Raw genomic sequence first — 20,872 nt, 5'->3', positions numbered from 1 at the left:
TATTGTAACACGAGTGCCACAAGTGCTAATTAAGTTCAATGGCATACAATACTGTTTTTACGACCATGATAAAAGAAATGAAAGAATTTAAGAAAACTTGCTAAATAATATATAATTAGTGTTGGGCAATGGCCTGCTAGATTTTGTCTCATATAAGGAACCCTGAATTTTTGTATCCAATGTTATGAAACTATTGAAAAATTAAAAAAAATATCATTATAGCACGGTTAACCCGTTGGTAATGAACATATTCAAACGACCTGCAGCAATGAATATCTTCGTGATACGGTTTGAGGTTTTATATTAAGTAGATTACGAAATGGGAGTAGAAAAACAATATTCTTATACATATAGAGGCTATGGATCCGAATGTTTAACCCAAAATTGCTCTACATAACCCAGATTAACAACAATGGTACCTATAGTATCGATATCGAAGTAAGATAAAGTTCATGAGTTACGCCTAACAAGAGCTTTAGAGTCAACTTAAACTGAAAGTGAATTTTAATAGTGCCCTTAAGCTAGACATTTGTAACTAAACAACACTACAATAAGGCAGTTTAGGACATAATTAATCCAATAACCTATATTTAGTAGCTTTCGGAATCTGGTTATTGCAAAAGCATGATCTAAGTTCAAAATAAAGAACAATGGTCTGGTGTTTGTTGATGGAATCCGTAAGCGTCTGCTAATGTAAACTATTACAGTTTGTATAAAATAATTTATTTAATTTTTTCAAACAGTGCACAAGGTCTAATTATCCCCATAAACTAAAATATTATCACATCAATTACATTTTAATAATTGAGTATGGCAACCACACTAATCATACCAAGATTACATCTATCGGACAGCTAGGGACGCGCACGGTATCGAAAAGGCAGTATCGAATCGAATGAAGTGTCGTCAGTGAACTACATATTATCAATGACATCAGTTTAATTTCAGTAGAACAAGAGACTAATATCTTAGAAATCCATGGATCCACCGTGCGGGTACCGGGTCCATCGCGTGGTAGAGAAAATAACTCCGAGCAGGGTCAGAGTCCAGGACTTGTGATCTGGATGTGGTATAATATTAGTTTATATGAATCTAGAGTTAAGGAATTCCTTAACCCTAGATTCAATATAACTAATATTTTTGACAAATGAATATAATTATTTTGAAGTATCAATACTACATACATACTAGTTTGAAAATCAATATTTTGATTTTCAATAATATAGTATAAATTACTTATTTCTATTTATGACAAAATACTGCTAAAGTTCACTCATATTTGGCGGTATTTTACATTTTACGAATAAAATAAACAAAATGTAATAGTCAAACATATTAATTATTATTAACAGTAAGCCGCATGGTACATTTTAAAAGCCGCAATAGGTCAACGGTAAGAGCGGACTCATCACCGAGAGTTGGTGGTTCGATCCTCACCCCGTTTCTCTATTGTCGTACCCACTCCTAGCACAGTTTTTCCCCGACTAGTTGGAGGGAATGGGAATATTGGTCATATTATAAAAAGATATGGCAAATATTCTTAAAAAAAAATAACAATAATCAAACAAGTGTTTTCAAACGTATTTATTGTTTAAGTATGTTCGACATGATTTACAATAAAGTTAAAAGTAAGTTATTTCCTGAAAATTATCGATTACAAAAGTACTATAAAGTATCGATACTTTTACGTGTTCCTATGACAAGTCATGCACTATCACTAACAATTCAACTGTGAACTGTCAGTTGTCATTGTCAGTTTGTCACATCACCTCGTATTTTCATTGCTTGCGTATGCGTCTTGTTGTATTTTTGTGATATCATTGATTTTCCGTACCTGTATCTTTTTTAACGACCGCTTCTGTTTATGGACACCGATTCTCCCGCTTAACTACTGACTTGTGTTTGCCAAAGGATTCCGACTTTCTGCATTTTACGACGACATTTAGCTGTGATTCTTGGACTACGTATCTGCTTAATACTTTGGATTTTGTTGTGCACCGATTGTTTACCACGATGGGAAGCCGTGTAGGACCTACACGTATCATGTGTGTGAATTGCAACATATGCGTCAATAAAATGCGCCGATATCCCGCATTGGCACTCGATTCAAGAGTCACTGCTCTAATCTGCAGCTGGGTATATCCTCAAATTGTAAGTATTACTTACTGGTTTACATATTATATTTTATGATAGAGTGATATCTTTGGTGTGTTTAAACACAGCCTAACCACAGTCATCCGACTCGTGTAATGCGCAGACCAACAATGGAATAGGCCGGGCCGCCGGGACAATTTTTAAATTGTTTGTTTACAAGCGATCCACGTCTCATTAGTCTTTAGCATAGTAAAAATTATGCTAGTATTCTTTAATTACTTATATGACTTTTTAAAACTTGTATTTTTAACCGACTTCCAAAAAGGAGGAGGTTCTACGTTCGACTGTATGTATGTTTTTTCTTTTTTTTTTTTTTGAAAATCATACTACATTACCTATTATATGTTGATGCATTTTAATATAGCATAAACTGAAAATAAGCATCCATTCAATGTCATTAGAAAGTCATATACGCAACAACATTGTGTTATGGTAGGTTTTCTATTTCTAGCTTATATTCTTAATGAATCTGGATTATATAAAAAGATTTTAACAATCAAACAAAATCACTTAGTCTTGATTTTTTTCCTATCATGAACTACAACTGTTGGCAACTTCAAATTATTTTAATATTATAAATAAAATAAAAATATGTTTATATATATCAGGCCATTGACCCATATAGTGGTCAATGGTAGTAGTATATAATAATTTATGTCTATATTAGTGCGAGATACGAAATACTAATACTTAAGCTAAAATCAATTTAAATATCTGTCCCTCCTTACTGATGCACCGGGTACCAATATATGTGTGTGTACCCCAATATGGTTGTCAGTTGATCAGTTGAAATTGTCAACGACCTATATTGTTTGGTTGAAAATATTAAGAATCAGCAATAAACCTATAATAAAAACATTGTTTTGGTTTTGTTTTAGATTTTAGAAGATGACTATGTGTGTGAAGCATGTAGAGATCTTGCAATGGCTGCAGTAAATGCCAACTTGCAAAGTGAAGGAGCTGGACCAAGTACCAGAGGTCATACAAATGTGTGCCTTTTATGTGGCTGTTCAATACTGCAAAGACAGAGTGACAAACTTGTAAAAGAAAACCCTACAGAAATGCAGCAATCTATAATAAATGTTATAGAAAGCAAAGTGGCGCCACGAGAGGTTTGTAAATATGTTTTTGTTTATTTATTTTAGTAGCAACATCTAAGTTTTTTTGTACTCATACTATCAAATAATATAATACAACAATAAAATAACATGTTATTAAAGTCCATTCTGTTCAAACAATCTACCTTTGCATAGTATATTTTCAAAAAGACAAACTCAAGAAGAATTCTAACGTCACTTACAGTGAACATGAACCGCTGTCATGGTTACGAGTATATCAGAATAGACTTTCACTGTCTAACAATTTGTATAATACTTTCAAGTAACCAATCAGAACTGTCATGATCATCATCATCAACATTGTTATCAGTCTATTTAACAGGCCACTACGGGGTCAGGCACTCCTGCCTCTAGAAGTAGAAATATGTTGCACCCACCCTTGCCGCTTGAATAGGGGTTGATTGGCTTCCTAAATCCTAAATCCTTATCTTTACATTAGTAATGTCAGATAAGGATTTAGATTCTATACAGATATTTCAGACTGAGGCCAACTAAACATGTTCTCAGAGGGTGACAAACCACTTGATTTCCATGTGCTCGCTGACAATTTATCCAGAGAAAGAATTGCTCAATATTTCATAACCCAACCCAAGTTTTAAACTTAGTGCCTAGTGGTCATAGCTACATAGGATAACCATTGACCCAATGAGGCAGTTAATTGAAATAAAATAGTATAAATTCATAATATAAGCAGAAATAAGATAATCAGTACTTACCAAAACAAAATGTTGACAAATTGGTAACATTACACAATATTTATTAAAAAACTAGTGGACCTGGTCAAGCTTCGCTTTGACTTATGTGCACTTCTTACCTATCCCTACTCTACACTACTCTACCCCTACCATACCCTACCCCTTGACTCTTAAACGTTTGTATGGGAAATAGAAAAGGGTTGTTTTTATGGTTTTCCCGGCAATTATTCTAATTTTTCTCACCTTTTAAACCTTCCCTATACCTCCACGAACATTTGAAGACCAAGATAAAATAAATCCGTTCAGCCGTTCTCGAGTTTTAGCGAGACTAACGAACAGCAATTCATTTTTATATATATAGATAATGTACAGTAATCATAAAAGTAATTCTGTAGAAATGACAGTGTTTAGATTCAGTGTTTAGACATGATGATTTATCTGTCAGTCTGTATTTCAGATATCTTCATCAGATCGTGTATGCCATGCTTGCTGGTTACGCACTAAAAGAGAAGTTCTACGTATGAATCGTCTTGACCAAATTAGACCTCAAATGGATGCTCAACCAGAACCAAACCAGCAGTCGCCTTCATCAGAACCACAGCAAACAACAGAACAGGAGCCAATACAAAGAGTAACATTGCCTGATTACAGACGAGCACCCAACTCCACACATTCTTGTGTGTTTCCAAATTGCAACAGCAACAGTTTTCATAACATATCAGACAAGTTACGAGCCACAGTTCTGCATAACCATAAGTATTATTTGCCAAAATTGGCTCGTATTTGTGATCAACATTTGACTAGTAATTCCTGGGACACTTTATTTGAGTGCGAAAACAGTATTGAGACATTCACAGTTGAACAAATACAACATGTATTTTCTTTTGTAAATGCATTCAGCCCCACTCTAGATTTTGATGATTTAGAAAATATGGATGAACGTGTCTTTGAATATTGGATAGGATTATCTAAAGAAAAATTCAATATTTTAATAAATGAAGTCCCACGCATAGCTGAACTGCGTAAAGGCAGTGTAGGTCTGGCTTCATTATTAATGAAGATGAGAACAGGGGATTCGGATGAAAGAATTTCGACATTAGTTCAAGTTCCACGTAGGACATTAGAAAAATTAATGGACAGAATAAGGGAGATTTTGTGCCAAGATTTTGTTGACAGACATCTTGGTATATCTCATATGACGCGTGATGAATTAATACAACATAATTTAATAATCCCCAAGGGGCTATTTGCAAGTGACAATAATGCCATTGTAATTTGTGATGGTACATACATATATATAAATAAAAGTGCAAACTATAAGTTTCCAAAAGAAACTTATTCAACCCATAAATATAGGAATCTCCTTAAACCCTTTTTAATAGTAGCCAGTGATGGATATATTCTTGATTGTTTTGGCCCTTATAAAGCGACTACTTCAGATGCTGTTATAATGAATAATTTATTTAATAATGAAAATTCTGCCCTAAGATTGTATTTTAGAAACGACGACGCTTTCATACTAGATAGGGGCTTTAGAGATATCATTAGTCTGCTGGAAGGATGTGGCTACAGACCATTCATGCCAGAATCATTGTTGGAGGGCGAGCACCAGTTAACAACAGCTCAAGCTAATCGAAGCCGCTGTGTTACCATTTGCAGATGGGTGGTGGAAGTGGTCAATGGATATTTTAAAAGAGATTACAAATTATTACGTCAAGAATATTTCCATAGATCACTTCCCCACATGATGCAAAACTTCCAAATAGCAGCAGCTTTGATTAACAAGTTTGGTGTTCGCCTGCGTGACAATGAATATGCTAGTGAAATAATTACAATAATTAGACAAAATATGTTATTAGAAAATAATCTGGCTATAATGGTCGAGGCTTTAAATATGAACAGAAGATCCTCGAACTTCATAAATATTACAGCAGACAGAAACAATATAAGCTTCCCAGAATTAGAATACAGAGATTTGATTTTAGTCGCCCTGGGAACGTACCAAATACGACAAGCTCGGTCGTATTATGGTGAGCACATACGTTTCCATGGCGGATATCGAATCGAAGTATGCAGTGAGCGATTGCCATCTGAATACAATCTTAGAGGCAGCGATGACACCACCTTGATCAGAGGCAAAATAAAGTCACGCCATGTGTCTAGAAGACAATACTATGTATACATTATCATAGAAAATAATGTTAACGGTCGAGGTGGTATTAAAGAATATTATTGTAGTTGTTTAGTAGGAAAACGCACTGTTGGATGTTGCGCGCATACAATGACACTTATATGGTATCTAGGATGGGCCAGACGTCAAGAAAATATTACAGCACCGGCAGGTTTCCTTGATGAAATTGTATTAAGGGATGATAAAGATTAAATAATTAAAAAACATGTTGTTTAATTTTTTTACCCAACTTTTATTTCCATAAATAAAAGAAGCATCTGAATTCTAAATATACGAGTAGAACTTCGTATTCAACAGATTTTCATGAGGTACCCAGAGTAAGCAAAGCCTGGTAAAATATCAACTTTTGGACCATGTTTCGTCAAAATCAGATGTAAGGAAGTTACAGGCGTTTGCTATTAATCTATAATTTGTTGGTAAGTAGGTATAGCTAAAGTATGCACATTTAGGTAGAACCAACATTTTAAAAATGGAAGTATTGTGCATTCTGAGTCTTAAAAAGAGATAAGGACCTAATGAATAGCTCTGTTTAATAATAATCTATACTTAATATTATAAAGCTGAAGAGTTTTCTTGTTTGTTTGATTGAACGCGCTAAACTTAGGAACTACTCGTCGGATTTGTTAAATTATCTCAGTGTTAGGTAGCTCATTTATCGAGCTATCGAATAACCACGGGAACCAAGCAAGTGAAACCGCGCTGCATCAGCTAGTAAAAAAATGATTTTGTATTTAAATTCCGCGTTGTCTTTTAGATTTAATTAGGAAGGTACCTACATTTTTATAAAGTAGGTATATTATCAATGTACACTATGAGAAAAATGGGGATCTAACTTACTTTTTATGTTCTTTGATCGGACCCAAATACCCGTCTTCATAATCATGGAATAATTATTAAGACTTCTATTTAAAAAATAGGTAACAATTCGTTGCTGACAAAACATAACCTCTTAAACTTCAAACATAAATATCTTGAATTCCAGACTCAACATAATACTAAACCTTAAGAATAAATTGTTAAGAAAATAATTATCTATCATTTTATATTTTTTTCATTCATAGACGCTTAAAAAAAATGTCAGCAAAAATTTGTTTGGAAGTAGACCATTGTCCTTTAGATACGGTTGCAAATTAGAATTTTTTTTTTAGTAATAAAATGAATAAAATCAATGATCTTTTAAAATATTGCTTAACCCGTTTATTTATTTTTTAATATTTTTTGTATTTTTTTTATTATTTCATAAAGGGCTAGACTTATGAGTATTAAAAACCTATTAAATAATACTTACGCGTTAATAAAAAAAAATTAAACGCCAAAATTTGAGTTTAAATTTTTTTATTAATGCACTTTTCTTTGGGAAACTGCGATAAGTAAAGTCGAAGACGAAATTCAAAATTCAAAAAAATTCAAAATTCTTTATTTGCAAATAACAAAAGGTTAACTAATGTAAACGCGTATTTTTTTCTAAATTATAAATAATTATGATTAGACATTTCAAATGTTATAAGAATTGCTCGTTGTATTAGCAGTAGTAAGTAATTCTCTATTTTTACTAAACAAGAATATATAAACAACCCGACATTTGAACAAGGAAACTTACGCTAGAGGCGGAGATTCATTTAAATACTCCATTAACGAGTCAATTTCACAGGGAGGTCCTTAAAAGGCGATCCATGGACACACTTGTTCGACCGCCATGACGCGGTGCGACGTGACAAGTGACCTGCACCTGTCGTGATGGGAAAATGAGAGAAAAACGTAAAAACAACCGACAAATCTCGATCATGTAAAGGCGAGCGCACATTTAATGCAGCGGCTTTTGACCACGATGAGATGGTAAGTGTAAATGTGGCATAAGTAAGTGATGTTAATAATAATTGGTTGGAATGGCACATTTTTTGGCGGCCTCTGTGGCGCAGTGGTATGCGCGGTAGATTTACAAAATGGAGGTCCTGGGTTCGATCCCCGGCTGGGCAGATTGAGATCTTCTTAATTGGTCCAGGTCTGTATGGGTACCTTGTCTATGAGTGAAAAATTAGATGGTGTGTATTTGTTATAATTATTTTATTTATTTAAAATTTAGATTTTATATTATTCTTTCTATTCTTAGTCTTAATTTATTTTAATTTTTTTTTTATTCTTTACAAGTTAGCCCGTGACTACAATCTCACCTGATGGTAAGTGATGATGTAATCTAAGATGGAAGCGGGCTATCTTGTTAGGAGGAGGATAAAAATCCACGCTCCTATCGGTTTCTACACGACATCGTACCGGAACGCTAGATCGCTTGGCGGTACGTCTTTGTCGGTAGGGTGGTAACTATCCACGGCCGAAGCCTCCCACCAGCTAGACCTGGACCAATTAAGAAAACCTCAATCGGCCCAGCCGAGAATCGAACCCAGGACCTCTGTCATTAAATCCACCGCGCATACCACTGCGCTACGGAGGCCGTCAAAAAATTTAATTTATGTGAAAATTGCAATATTATGTATTATGTAGTAAACGAATTCCGCGGTACCCATGGGACATTAGAAGTCGCCACCTCGCCACGGCATGGTAATAAAGCTTCAGAAATGTTGAACTGTCAGCTTTGCGCTTAACGGACACATCTCAATGGTAATGTGAGATCGAGATCACTGTCAATTTTATGCGCGACGTGACTCCGACGCCGCGTTTTGCATCGACTCGATAAATACATAAATAATGTGGTGCAGCTGTCAAAAATTTCAAAATCTCATGACATGTAGATCGAATGAAATAAAGCGCCTACAGATGTGCCAACAAATTAGCTACCGTATTAAACTCGACGATCAGTTTATTATTTAAAAATATCAACAACATAAAGAAACTGTGTGCAGACATTTACATAAGTAGGTATATTTATATACCGGCTTGTGAAATACTTAAGTACCTTAATATCAGAAGGAAACTAGTTACATTATACCAACTGACATGTCGGTCATAATTAATTAGACATGTTTTATATAAACTTATAATAAATCTGTAGAGAGGTCAATTATGTGCATGAAATATATTTCCAAATAACTATCAGGGGGTATCGCGGGCGTCCGCTAGTAAAAAATAAAAACTATTTCACTAGTATCATAGTAATAAGTACTAATTGTAATAAATGTAGTGGTGGTTGGACATTACCGTATTGTTGGTATATCTGTAGACGGCTTAACATGAGGCCTAACTCAAGACATGGCCACACTCCACGTTTCTCGCCTGCCGTGTCAGCAATCGTTTTTTTCTTAAACATTTTAAAATGTTATGTCAGGACGCCTTTGATTGATAATATTTATTTAATTTTAATTTAAGTACTTTATTAAATTCTCGACACACTTTCAACTTCAAAGATCAAATCACTTACTCCTTAAAAAACAATATTATTTTTATTAAAAGAACCCGCTACAGCATTACCTTAAACCACATTCAATACGTTTTCCGCAAGAACTAAATTGTGAACAACGACCCCGAATGCAATGTGCAATTGCACATTGTAGAGTCAACATCTCCTGAGGATACTCCGGTTTCGGGGTGAAACGTACGTAGAGAGTATTTTGTCGGACCTGGGTGACGTTGTCGCATGGGTTCGCCGGCTTTTCGCGAATAATAGCAAATAAATAAATTATTAAAATCTATTAATCATGAACTTCCGCAACGCCTGCTTCTATCCAATACCCGAAATATTTAACAAATAGACGGAGATGCTAAGTCTGATAAATAAAATATGTTTCACCAATAATTAGAACCGATGTACTATTTTATTCGATGTCTTCAAAAAATCTAAGCCGCCTTGAATGTATAAGACCGGTAAAAAGTAATGAACCTGACGATCAATACGTATAAAAATAAAAGGCCCTCCTCTCCGGTAATTTGAGATCACGAATAGCTTTTTAGGGATCCGTAACTCAATCTCTGATACCTGCGATTTGGGTTGTTAACTTTATTGCTATCTCATTCGATTATTTATTAAATTATTTTATTTTGTGAAGAACATACCTGATAGGCATTTTTTTTAAAGTTTCTAAAGCCATTGTTTAAATTTAGACGCTATAACAGAACCACGTAAGGCACTCATTTAATGAACCTAGGTATCTTACAATGCGGTGTCTTGCACTAACCTGGGACGTATTTAAGCCTTACACGGTTGTCATTTCAACGTAGGTATGTGGATGCATTTTGTTATAGTAAAAAAAACTGTACAAGCAGATATTTCATCCGATGCCAAATAAAAGACAGTAAACGGTAAGGTAAGGTTACCGTTAGCAGATATGATAAAATCGGAAATCAATTTAAAAAAACAACACATACCAAAATGTGTTAGAAAAAGTCGCAAATGCGATGATCTCAACCTGTCCACCAGGCATAAGTTTTAAGTCCATGTGCTTCTAATTACACTGACAACCATAAACCCTTCACACCGGATTACAACAATTACCCATGAAAAGAAACGCAAACAAGCACTGCTATAGTACTTCTCCGTAAAAGCTCTGTTTGCGGAGAGTTTCGAATAGACTGCTACGGAACCACATAAAGGCGCTCGTCTCTCGCTCTTTGCTGCCTTTTTTACCAGTCGTTCCACGCGACGAGGCAGGGTCGCGACCGGCGGCGGTGACCACGCCGACCGCACTACGTGACAAACTGCTGGGAACATGACGGCTTCCCGGTTCAAGCTAATGAGATCTCTTAGGGTAGTCACATACTCTCAGAACTTTTCTTTTAGATTTCTAACTCTCAGAAATTGTTGCGTATAAAGTGTTTTTCAGATAGCATGGGTACGGTGACAGTTGCCTTATGACGTTCATAATATGTACTACTAGCGGACGCCCGCGACTTCGTCCGCGTGTAATTCGGTTTTTCACAAATCCCGCGGGAACTATGTATTTTTCCGGGATTAAAAGTAGCCTTCGTGTTAATCCAGAGTAAAATCTATTTCCATTCCAAATTTCAGCCAAATTGCTTCAGTAGCCGCAGCGTAAAAGAGGAACAAACATACTTACACACAAACTTTCGCCTTTATAATATTAGTGTCATTATCGTGAATCGCGGCAAACTTTCAAGAGTGAAACGAACTGTCACCGTACCCTTGCTATCTGAAAAACACTATAGTGGTCCTGCACAGTACATATTTTTCACGATAATGTGGGTTACGGCTATTTAAATGATATCCCAAGCAAATAATACTGTACCTAATATAACAGGGGTACAACTTGCCTAGTAGGTACTCCGTAGTGTGAGTTTAACAACACCATAGTACAACTTTAAAACTAACCCTACTTAATTGACAATATTATTGTGTTTTTCATACACTCTATCAAAATTATGATTATTTGATAGTTTTTTGTTTATTTGAAATATTAATAGCTGCTTTAAGTTTCACGAGATAGGTACGTGTTTATTCTCAACGCGGCATCTTAACGGATATTGATTTGATCAACCATCATCGGCTCACTGCTGAGCTCAGGTCTCCTCTCAGAACGAGAGGGGTTAGGCCAATAGTCCACCACGCTGGCCCAATGCGGATTGGCAGACTTCACATATGCAGGTTCCTTCACGATGTTTTTCCTTCACCGTTAGAGACACGTGAAATTTTTTGTTTTCTTAAAATGCACACAACTGAAAAGTTCCAAATGCGTGCCCCGTACTGGATTTAAACCCACACCCTCCGTAATCGGAGGCAGTGGTCGTATCCACTGGGCTCTTAACGGACATACGCTACGCTAATCGAAAGGGCAGTACGACCGAAGCTTACCAATAGATTAGAGCAATATATAAAAAAATACTACACTCTCTCGATATATATCGAATCCAGCCAAGTCGATTATTTTTCTACGATCGCTAACGCTTCGAAAAGTAGAAAAATGTATAGGAATGACAGATCGTGATCACGTAACATGTCGATAGCAAATGTCATTCCCATACCCCTTTCTAGTTTTCGAAGCGATCGTAGAAAGAGAATCGACGTGCCACTTGACTAGGGGGGCTGATATTGTCGGCGGGCGTTAGAAAATTACTAAAAATTGTTAAATTATGCGCGGTCGGCCTTAACCACGTGTTAGAAGCTAACAAGCGCCGAGATTCGACTTCGAGTGGATTGTTAACCGTTCAAATTGCTTCGTAAATACTGTACGGTCGTTTTTTAACCAACTCTTAGTTCCCTATATTCGGTAATTGAAGTCCGTGAGCCATAAAGATCGGTAAAAGTGTCTCTCCTAAAGATCTTTCGAAACAAATAGATTGTCGCTTCAGATAGATAGAAGAGACCCTCTTCTAATAGTTTAGATGTATCTAAAGCTTTCAATTCACGTATTTATATCCATCCTAACAAACGCCCTGCAGTTTCTCCTGCATTTATTTGGAATACGGGGATAACGACCGCCTAAAATAACCTGGCTAACTATTGGGTAATTTTCAAAATCGGTGCAACCTTACAAACTCAGAAGCTTTCCCTCTTAAAATGTTAGTATATATTAATCGTTAATTTTGTTTTTTTTTTCTAGGAAAAGGCGGACCCTAATAATATTTACAAGCTATACCCATACATCAAAATCGCATTTTCCAAAGCTTTCCTCAATTGCCCAACCTTTTGGTCATTTATTGTCAAATCTTTTTTTTTATTTTTTAAGTTAGCCCTTGACTACAATCTCACCTCATGTCCTAATGTCGTAGTTCTATATTAGAACGAATGTCCAGGGCTGCATTAGGATCTTCCCCGGTTTGGCTGGGCGGGGAGAATGACTGGAGCGAAGGAGGGAAGTGTTAACTAGATTTAAAGGACGTCCTTAACCCTACATCCATCGGTCACAAGTCCGGGATTCTTTTTTTTATTCTTTACATGTTAGCCCTTGACTACATCTCACCTAATGGTAGGTAAGTGATGATGCAATCTAAAATGGTAGCGGGCTAACTTGTTAGGAGTAGGAAGACAATCCACACCTCTTTCGGTTTCTACAAGACATCGTAACGGAACGCTAAATCGCTTGACGGTACGTCATTTTCGTTAGGGTGGTAAAGAGCCCAGCCGAGGATCGAATCCTGGACTTCAGTCTTGTAAACCCACCGCAAATACCACTGCGCCACAGAGGCCGTCGTCTCCGTCAAATCGAAACCACCACCAATAGGATACATAAATATTGATGATATGTTTGAGTAAGATTTACTGTAATCTAGAACAACATTTAATTTGATATTGATGATTAGTATTCATAGACTTTGATTATGATACCTTTTTAAATTCATCATAAGGCAGTCATGTTGAAAAGAACTATACATGTAATCACTGGCATGTACAACAGAAGAAAAACCAATCCATTTGAACGATTAAAAGTTATCAGAACTTGTCGACATTTTTGAAAGGCATACCTTAATTTGTCAATGAAGTAACTGTCGACAAAAAAATTAAACGAAACATAACTTTAGTAATCGATGTCTTACTTTCAGATAAATATTACGAGGAACTATAACTCTGAAAATTATAAAAAACCAAAAACAAATAACGGTCACTACAATGCTCTTTACAGTCTGAGAAGAATGTCACAAAAATCTAGGCCAGTCTTTGGGTCGATATAGTACGATATTGGAATGCCTCCTTGGCCCACGGTTAGCCTATTTAGCTTCGGATCACTAGGTTCTGAGTTCGAGTCCTGCGTCGGGACATGGAAGTTTGAGATTTTCTTTCTTCTAGAAAATATTCAGTATATATTTGCAGAATATATTCGCAGCAAGGCCGCCAGTGGACGTCCATCGACTTATATGATGATGATGATGATGATGATGATGATGATGATGATGATAATATTCACAGAAGTGATAGCCCAGTAGTAATAGTTTCTGCTCTCGGATCAGATGGTGTAGGTTCGAATCCGGTCCAGGGCGTGCACCTCTAACTTTTCAGTTATGTGCATTTCAAGAAATTAAATATCACTTTTCTCAAACGGTGAAGGAAAAACATCGTGAAGAAACCTGAGAATTTTCTCAATTCTCTGTATGTGTGAACTCTGCCAATCCGCATTGGGCCAGGGTGGCGGACTAAGGCGCAACCCGTTTCATTCTGAGAAGAGACTCGTGCTCAATAGTGAGCCAAATCTATATATAGATTTTAATAGATATATAGATTTTATTCAATAATAGGTAATGATAATAATGATGATATATTCTCAGCCCGGAATTTCGAACCTGGTGGTGTTACACCGTCGGTTTCGGTTATAACCATAATATAAGATGGTTATTTTTTTATTATGCTTTACAAGTTAGCCCTTGACTACAATCTCACCTGATGGTAAGTGATGATGCAGTCTAAGATGGAAGCGGGCTAACTTGTTAGGAGGAGGATGAAGATCCACACCCCCTTCGGTTTCTACACGGCATCGTACCGGAACGCTAAATCGCTTGGCGGTACGGCTTTGCCGGTAGGGTGGTAACTAGCCACGGTCGAAGCCTCCCACCAGCCAGACCTGGACAAATTAAGAAAATCTCAATCTGCCCAGCCGGGGATCGAACCCAGGACCTCCGTCTTGTAAATCCACCGCGCATACCACTGCGCCACGGAGGCCGTCAAAAAACATTATGACCCTAAACCCGCCAACCCGCATTAGACCAACGTGGTGAGTCTAAGCTCTATAAATCCTCTCCTATAAGAAGAGAGCTGTGGGTCGTTAAAATATGCTGATAGTTACGAGTATTAAAATAACCTTAGACATTGACATACAAACTATCCGGTCAAAGGGCTTTGAAAATCTTGATTGTAATTAATTTAAATACAAAGTAAGTTAGGCATACAAAGTAACTGAGGGGCAGAGAGCATGAGGTGTCATTTGAGGTTAACAAAATAACTGTTTGCTATAAGCAGCCATTATAATACCTATAATAACTAATACCTAGTTAGTTAGTTAGTTGTCCAGTGGTTAGCACGTGGTTCGAGATTATAAGGTCCTCGACTTTTTAATTTGAGTATGGTATTTAATTAAATGCCGTGATAGCCCAGTGGGTATGACCTCTGCCTCCGATTCCGGAGGGCGTGGGTTCGAATACGGTCCGGGACATGCACCTCCAACTTTTCAGTTGTGTGCATTTTAAGAAATTAAATATCACGTGTCTCAAACGGTGAAGGAAAATATCGTGAGGAAACCTGCATACCAGAGAATTTTCTTAATTATCTGCGTGTGTGAAGTCTGCCAATCTGCATTGAGCCAGCGTGGTAGACTATTGGCTAACCCCTATCATTCTGAGAGGAAACTCGCGCTCAACAGTGAGCCGATTTAATTAAATGTAGGTATATGTAGAGCGTGGCATAGTGCAAGCCATGTCGCCTAAGGTTATGCGGATGCGGCGTCTGTGCGTGCGTGGACTGACGAGTGGGTCCCCGAGGTCGCGCCGCGTCCTCCGCCGTGGAATGTACCTGTACATACCGACTGTCGACAGAATTATATATATGTAACTATATAACTATATATACTATACTATATAACTATTTATATGTTTGACGGCCTACGTGGCGCAGTGGTATGCGCGGTGAATTTACAAGACGGAGGTCCTGGGTTCGATCCCCGGCTGGGCAGATTGAGGTTTTCTTAATTGGTCCAGGTCTGGCTGGTGGAAGGCTTCGGCCGTGGCTAGTTACCACCCTACCGGCAAAGACCGCCAAGCGATTTAGCGTTCCGATACGATGTCGTGTAGAAACCGAAAGGAGTGTGGATTTTCATCCTCCTCCTAACAAGTTAGCCCGCTTCCATCTTAGACTGCACCATCACTTACCATCAGGTGAGATTGTAGTCAAGGGCTAACTTGTAAAGAATAACAAAAAACGTGTGTATAATCGCCTCGTGTGCCTTGTAGCTATTTGTTCAACTGTGAAGTTGCGGATAATATCCGCAGTCTAAAAAAATATTAGCACGAATATATTAAAACGAATTCCATAAATGTATTTATAACTATACTAAAGCCATACGCGATGTGCACTGTTTACCGACAAACATAATTAGAAATGAAGGTAGAAACGCATGTCATTTCATAACTTATTTATTTTAAATTAAGTATTATTATATATATTGTATTATTTTTTTATTAAATGTTTGATTTGAAATATATTAACTATTTATCTAATTGTTTTAAGGTAATTGATTAAATTTATTTTCATTAATTTACGAATAACTGAATTATAATTATTATTAAGTAGGTGTGAAATTACTAGTGATTTATATTTCTCACTCATTTTCAAATTGATTGTTGGTAAACACATCAAGTATATGGCGTAAGTACCTATAGATGCCATAACCAGAGGGCCTAGTGGCAGTTTATACTGTGACGATCATGTTAACGTGAACGCGAATTTCGAAGGAATTGAAACAGCGCCATCTAGTGGCACTACTGTAAAACTGTTTCAATTCCATGTAATATTATTTTGCATACCCTTAGGCCGAAATGTCTCAGCCCCGAAAGGGGCTGGAAGAACATGACCGGGGGAACAAGATCCCCCGCGCCTTACCCGGGCAAGGAGGCGTAGCCTCGAGGCCCGTACCCCCACCTGGATTTTTGTCCGGGAGGAGATGACCTGCCTGAGAGAAGTTTGTGTTTACGTTAACACGATAGTAACAGTATGAAAACATTGAAAACTCGCACCAGGCACACAGTACATCAATTTTACACTCGACGATGAACTTTTCGCGTCTATAACATGTCTTATTCGAATTTTAATTCTATGATTATATAGCATTCCAAAATTTAAAATCTCAATAAAAACGATGTTGCCATGGCAACGAGCAATGTCAAAACGCTGTAACTTTACAGAAAAACTTTACTGAACCTATAATATTTATACCAAGCTCCAAAGACTTGGGTATATTGTACATAAGGCTCGCGCTCATATAGGTATATATATTATGTCCTTACGTACATGTCCCTATGTCTATCAGCATGAAAATTAAAATTTTAGTGAGTGTATAAACTTATATAGCAACTTTTTTACCTACTACTTTACTCTAAGTAGATACTTTCGTTGGCGCTTTGCATTGCGTCAATTTTTGCTAGTTTACTCTACTGTAAGTTGGATCAATGGTTACAAGCAGTGTAATACAGAAACCTGTATTCGGTTGATAAAATCTTTTTTTTATAGTTGTATAAGCTTCAATAACACTAGGAGCCAACAACCGCGGTCGAAACTGGACACCCTTTGAAGGCACGGCTGAGTATGAGGTAATAATTATTACTACCTACCTCAATCATACGTAAACAAAGTACACTATCTATAGGACCCCATAAACGATCAAACTTATCGTCAAATCAAAAGTGTACCTACAAGTATTTCAAACAATCTGTGTGCCTAGTTTTCAATATTTTTATACTGTTACTATCCCGTTGACGTAAACGCGAATTTATATGGAATTGAAACAGTTGTGCAGTAGTGCCACTAGATGGCGCTGCTGTAATTCCTTAGAAATTCACGTTTACGTTAACGCGATAGTGACAGTATCAAACTGCCACTGAGCCCTCTGATAGTTTGCAGTTTTTTTCGAAGCGTTTGTCAAACATTGTTTTTATAATAATGACGTTGGTTTTAGAAAAGTCAAGACAAATAAGTTTGTAAGCGACAAATAAGTAGCCTATATTCATCTTCAAGGTCCTATTTAATTCTATAGCAATTCATTAAAATCGATTTGACGGGTTACTTTTGAAAATGTAGCAGACAATCAGACAAACATTTACTTCCGTATCTATAATATTGGATGAATATCGTAGGAACCAATCCGAATTAGTATTATTTCCATTATAATAAAACGTTTTTTTATAATTCTATAGGTTTTTCAAATTAATTCAGCTTAAATTAATTTTAAAAAGGTATAGAATTTGAAATAGTTTTTGAGAAAATCTGTGAGAAAACTATTTTCTATGTTTTGCCATAGTAAGTAGAGAGCTAATTACGGGCGTTACACTCCACACGTATTTCACTAATGCGCACAATTACAGAAAATTACAGCTGTAATCAGTATCGGTGACGTAGTAGCAATTACACACGTGAACGTTTTGTAACGAGTCTAGTCGATTTTAGCGTGAAATTTATTCAGAATAGGTACCTACTATACAGCGGTTACTTAGTATCTGACTCTTTCAAATTCGATTTAATTTTTTTTCTAAATAAAAAAGGTTTTTTTAAATAAAAAAAAACTGCTTTTTTTGTACACAGTAGGTAGGTATTTTTCAAATAATCCAGATTTACATTTGCAATTTTCAAAAATTTTCATTATAAAATTGATCATCGTATAGTACCTATTTAAGCTCCAATAAATACTCGTATATGTGTTTTAAGACATTAGCAGTTCAATATGTACCTACTTAACCCCAAAATGGATTCCTGTATTTTCCATAGTAAATGTAGCAAACGGACCGGGGGACTCGCAATAAAACGAATTCGGATAATACGCGCAGCATTTGGTAGCTAAAAACTTTAATCTAAATACAGTTATGGGAACAATGGTTATAGATAACTGGATTTAATATACCTATATATTGGTTTATTCGGCACCTGCTTTTAAAGTTTTTGAAATTTTCCATAACCGTAGTAAAATTTCAGCCGATCTAAACAAACTACCAACCAAACCATAATGAAATAGGTATAATTCATTTATTTACCTTGAATCTTTTTATCAATAGGAAAAGTTTAATGAAAATCAAAACAGTATAATGTATTGACAACTGTATTGATTTTCATAAAACTATGCAAATCGGTTCAGGAATGTCAGTCACCTTCAGACAGATAGTAGTGGCTGCGGACTTTGGTTTCAATTAATAATTTTTAAATTTAACCATAACCGATTTCTTATGTACAGTTAAAATTACTTAACCACAGCGTGGCGAGTTATTAAAAGTATAAAAAATAAGCATAAAATAATATGCCACTTGAAATTCAATAAACTTGCTACAAAGCATTAGGAATATATCTTTTTATTTAATGCATTTACTATATTATTTTCCCACTCAGAGAACCTCCATTCCCGAGTGATAGGTCAAGGTTATTTTTTTGTTTGCAGACAGGTGCTCTTAGATAAATACATCCTGAAAAATTCCTATTAGGTAAAAGATATAAAATGTTATTTATTTGCAACTATAAGCACCTAGAAATATTTATCCGTTTTCTCGTTCAAATTAACCATATATCATTTGAGGGTTACAACTAATCCCGCTTAATACATGATGACCCCTTATTGAAGAAAATCTTTTTCCGATAAATGTCATAATTTCCCATCAATACCTTATGTTTAATATTATATTAACTAGAGCATATTATATTATATCATAAATGTAGGTAAAAGTTGTGATCTAATTAATAATAATTAAAAATAAGTGTGTATTCAATGCTACTTTTCACCGCTTATGTACGAGTAGGTATAAACTTTTGTATGACCAAACGTGAATTATAAATCGTATTACAGTACACAAGTCAAACCGATCTAGTTACAATTATCAACGCATGTATCATTGGTGAGGAAACTTGGACCGAATTCCGCGGAAAAACTGGCAAGCCTACCTTTCAGGTGTTTCCAAATACACTCCGGCGTCTGAAAACTCAGTTTCTCCCTTAGATACAGCTTGCCAGAGTCACTGAACACTGTTCGAATGTCACCAAAACACGGTTCACACACAAACGTCGCGCGTATCGGAGTGTTCAAGACACGTGTAAACGCGGCAGACGCGAGAACATACGACCTCAGCGCGCCAAATAGTCAACGCGACTGAACCGCTGACTCTGACTCACATCCACAATCCACACTCACATCTAGCATTCAACAGGTGAGAATGCAACAGTGTGGTGTCACTCGTAGCCGACCCCGTGTGGAGGTGACTCGGCCATGTTTGCGTCGACCATTACGCTCGTGTGCTACGCTTTAGATTTATTAGGCGGTTGCGTGTGTTAGTGATATTTACAGGTGATCTCTTTTGTATGGGGCGCGCGTGTGTGTCTACCTGTTGTGCTCCCGCGACTTTTTCTGTTTCTTTTAGGGTTGTGTAGCGCATTATCTTAAGTGCCTGAAAGACATTTCGCGTGTTATTGTTTTGTTCGGTAGTCGAAGCGGGGAATGTACCATAACAAATGTGTACCTATAGGTACTAAACGATACATTGATTATACAACTTACGAGAACTAACTTTTGTTTTTGTTATTTACAATTAATTTAACATATTATAAGCACACGTTCCTCAGTATTCGTAACGATTAAATACAAATTATTAACAATATTTCTTTGCATATAATATGTATATAATTCAAGTTTATACTTTCTTTTATAAAGAAGTTGATCCTCTATAAAAAAAAACTGGCCCACCGCAGTACGTCTTCAAACTGCTGAACTTCACACAGCACTGATCACAGCTTCTTCAATTATGCCCGAGTCTCAGAGGAGACGCCTTTAAAGACTCATTCCGCCCATCTTTTCTGCTACTACCTTCGAGACCCATCAATCAACGTCAAAATTCTTTATCGGTGCTTGACCATTAGCACAAAAACGAACAGTCTATCTTATTCGACTGAGGGTAGTCGTAAAATAAAATTATTTTCATTATGAACTTCACAAATTTCAAATTATGTTTGCTCATATCTTAAAATGCAAAATTTGCTACGTGACTATTTGAATTAGGACGTGTAGCGCTGATTTTCAGCTGCAACCACAGATCGGGTAACGCCACGACCACAGTCAATACAACCTTATAATCTAAAT

General features: G+C 36.4%; 2 protein-coding genes across 2 annotated transcripts in view; one reads left to right on the top strand and one right to left on the bottom strand.

Moving 5' to 3' along the window:
• Positions 1–19,904, bottom strand: part of LOC112048204 (uncharacterized) — a 231,820-nt gene extending 211,916 nt beyond the window's left edge. The window contains exon 1 of the mRNA XM_052885452.1: positions 19,684–19,904. The gene's annotated coding sequence lies outside the window, so the exon portion shown is untranslated. The remainder of the gene's footprint in view (positions 1–19,683) is intronic.
• On the top strand, positions 1,251–6,708 carry LOC112047391 (uncharacterized). Its single transcript, XM_024084504.2, has 3 exons — positions 1,251–2,151; positions 3,033–3,266; positions 4,425–6,708. The coding sequence occupies exons 1-3, from the start codon at positions 2,014–2,016 to the stop codon at positions 6,348–6,350; spliced, it is 2,298 nt and encodes a 765-aa protein (XP_023940272.2). The 5' UTR covers positions 1,251–2,013; the 3' UTR covers positions 6,351–6,708.
• Positions 19,905–20,872: the final 968 nt, after the last annotated feature.

The sequence above is a fragment of the Bicyclus anynana genome, chromosome 14 (genome assembly GCF_947172395.1).
Source record: "Bicyclus anynana chromosome 14, ilBicAnyn1.1, whole genome shotgun sequence".
NCBI lineage: Eukaryota > Metazoa > Arthropoda > Insecta > Lepidoptera > Nymphalidae > Bicyclus > Bicyclus anynana.
The sequence above is the reverse complement of the archived record's forward strand: the minus strand, read 5'-3'. Positions and strand labels throughout refer to the sequence as shown.

Coding starts and splice junctions, on each gene's coding strand:
- LOC112047391 (XM_024084504.2), top strand. CDS start 2,014: ATGGGAAGCCGTGTAGGACCTACACGTATCATGTGTGTGAATTGCAAC. Junction 2,152..3,032: donor GCTGGGTATATCCTCAAATT/GTAAGTATTACT, acceptor GTTTTGTTTTAG/ATTTTAGAAGATGACTATGT. Junction 3,267..4,424: donor GCAAAGTGGCGCCACGAGAG/GTTTGTAAATAT, acceptor TCTGTATTTCAG/ATATCTTCATCAGATCGTGT.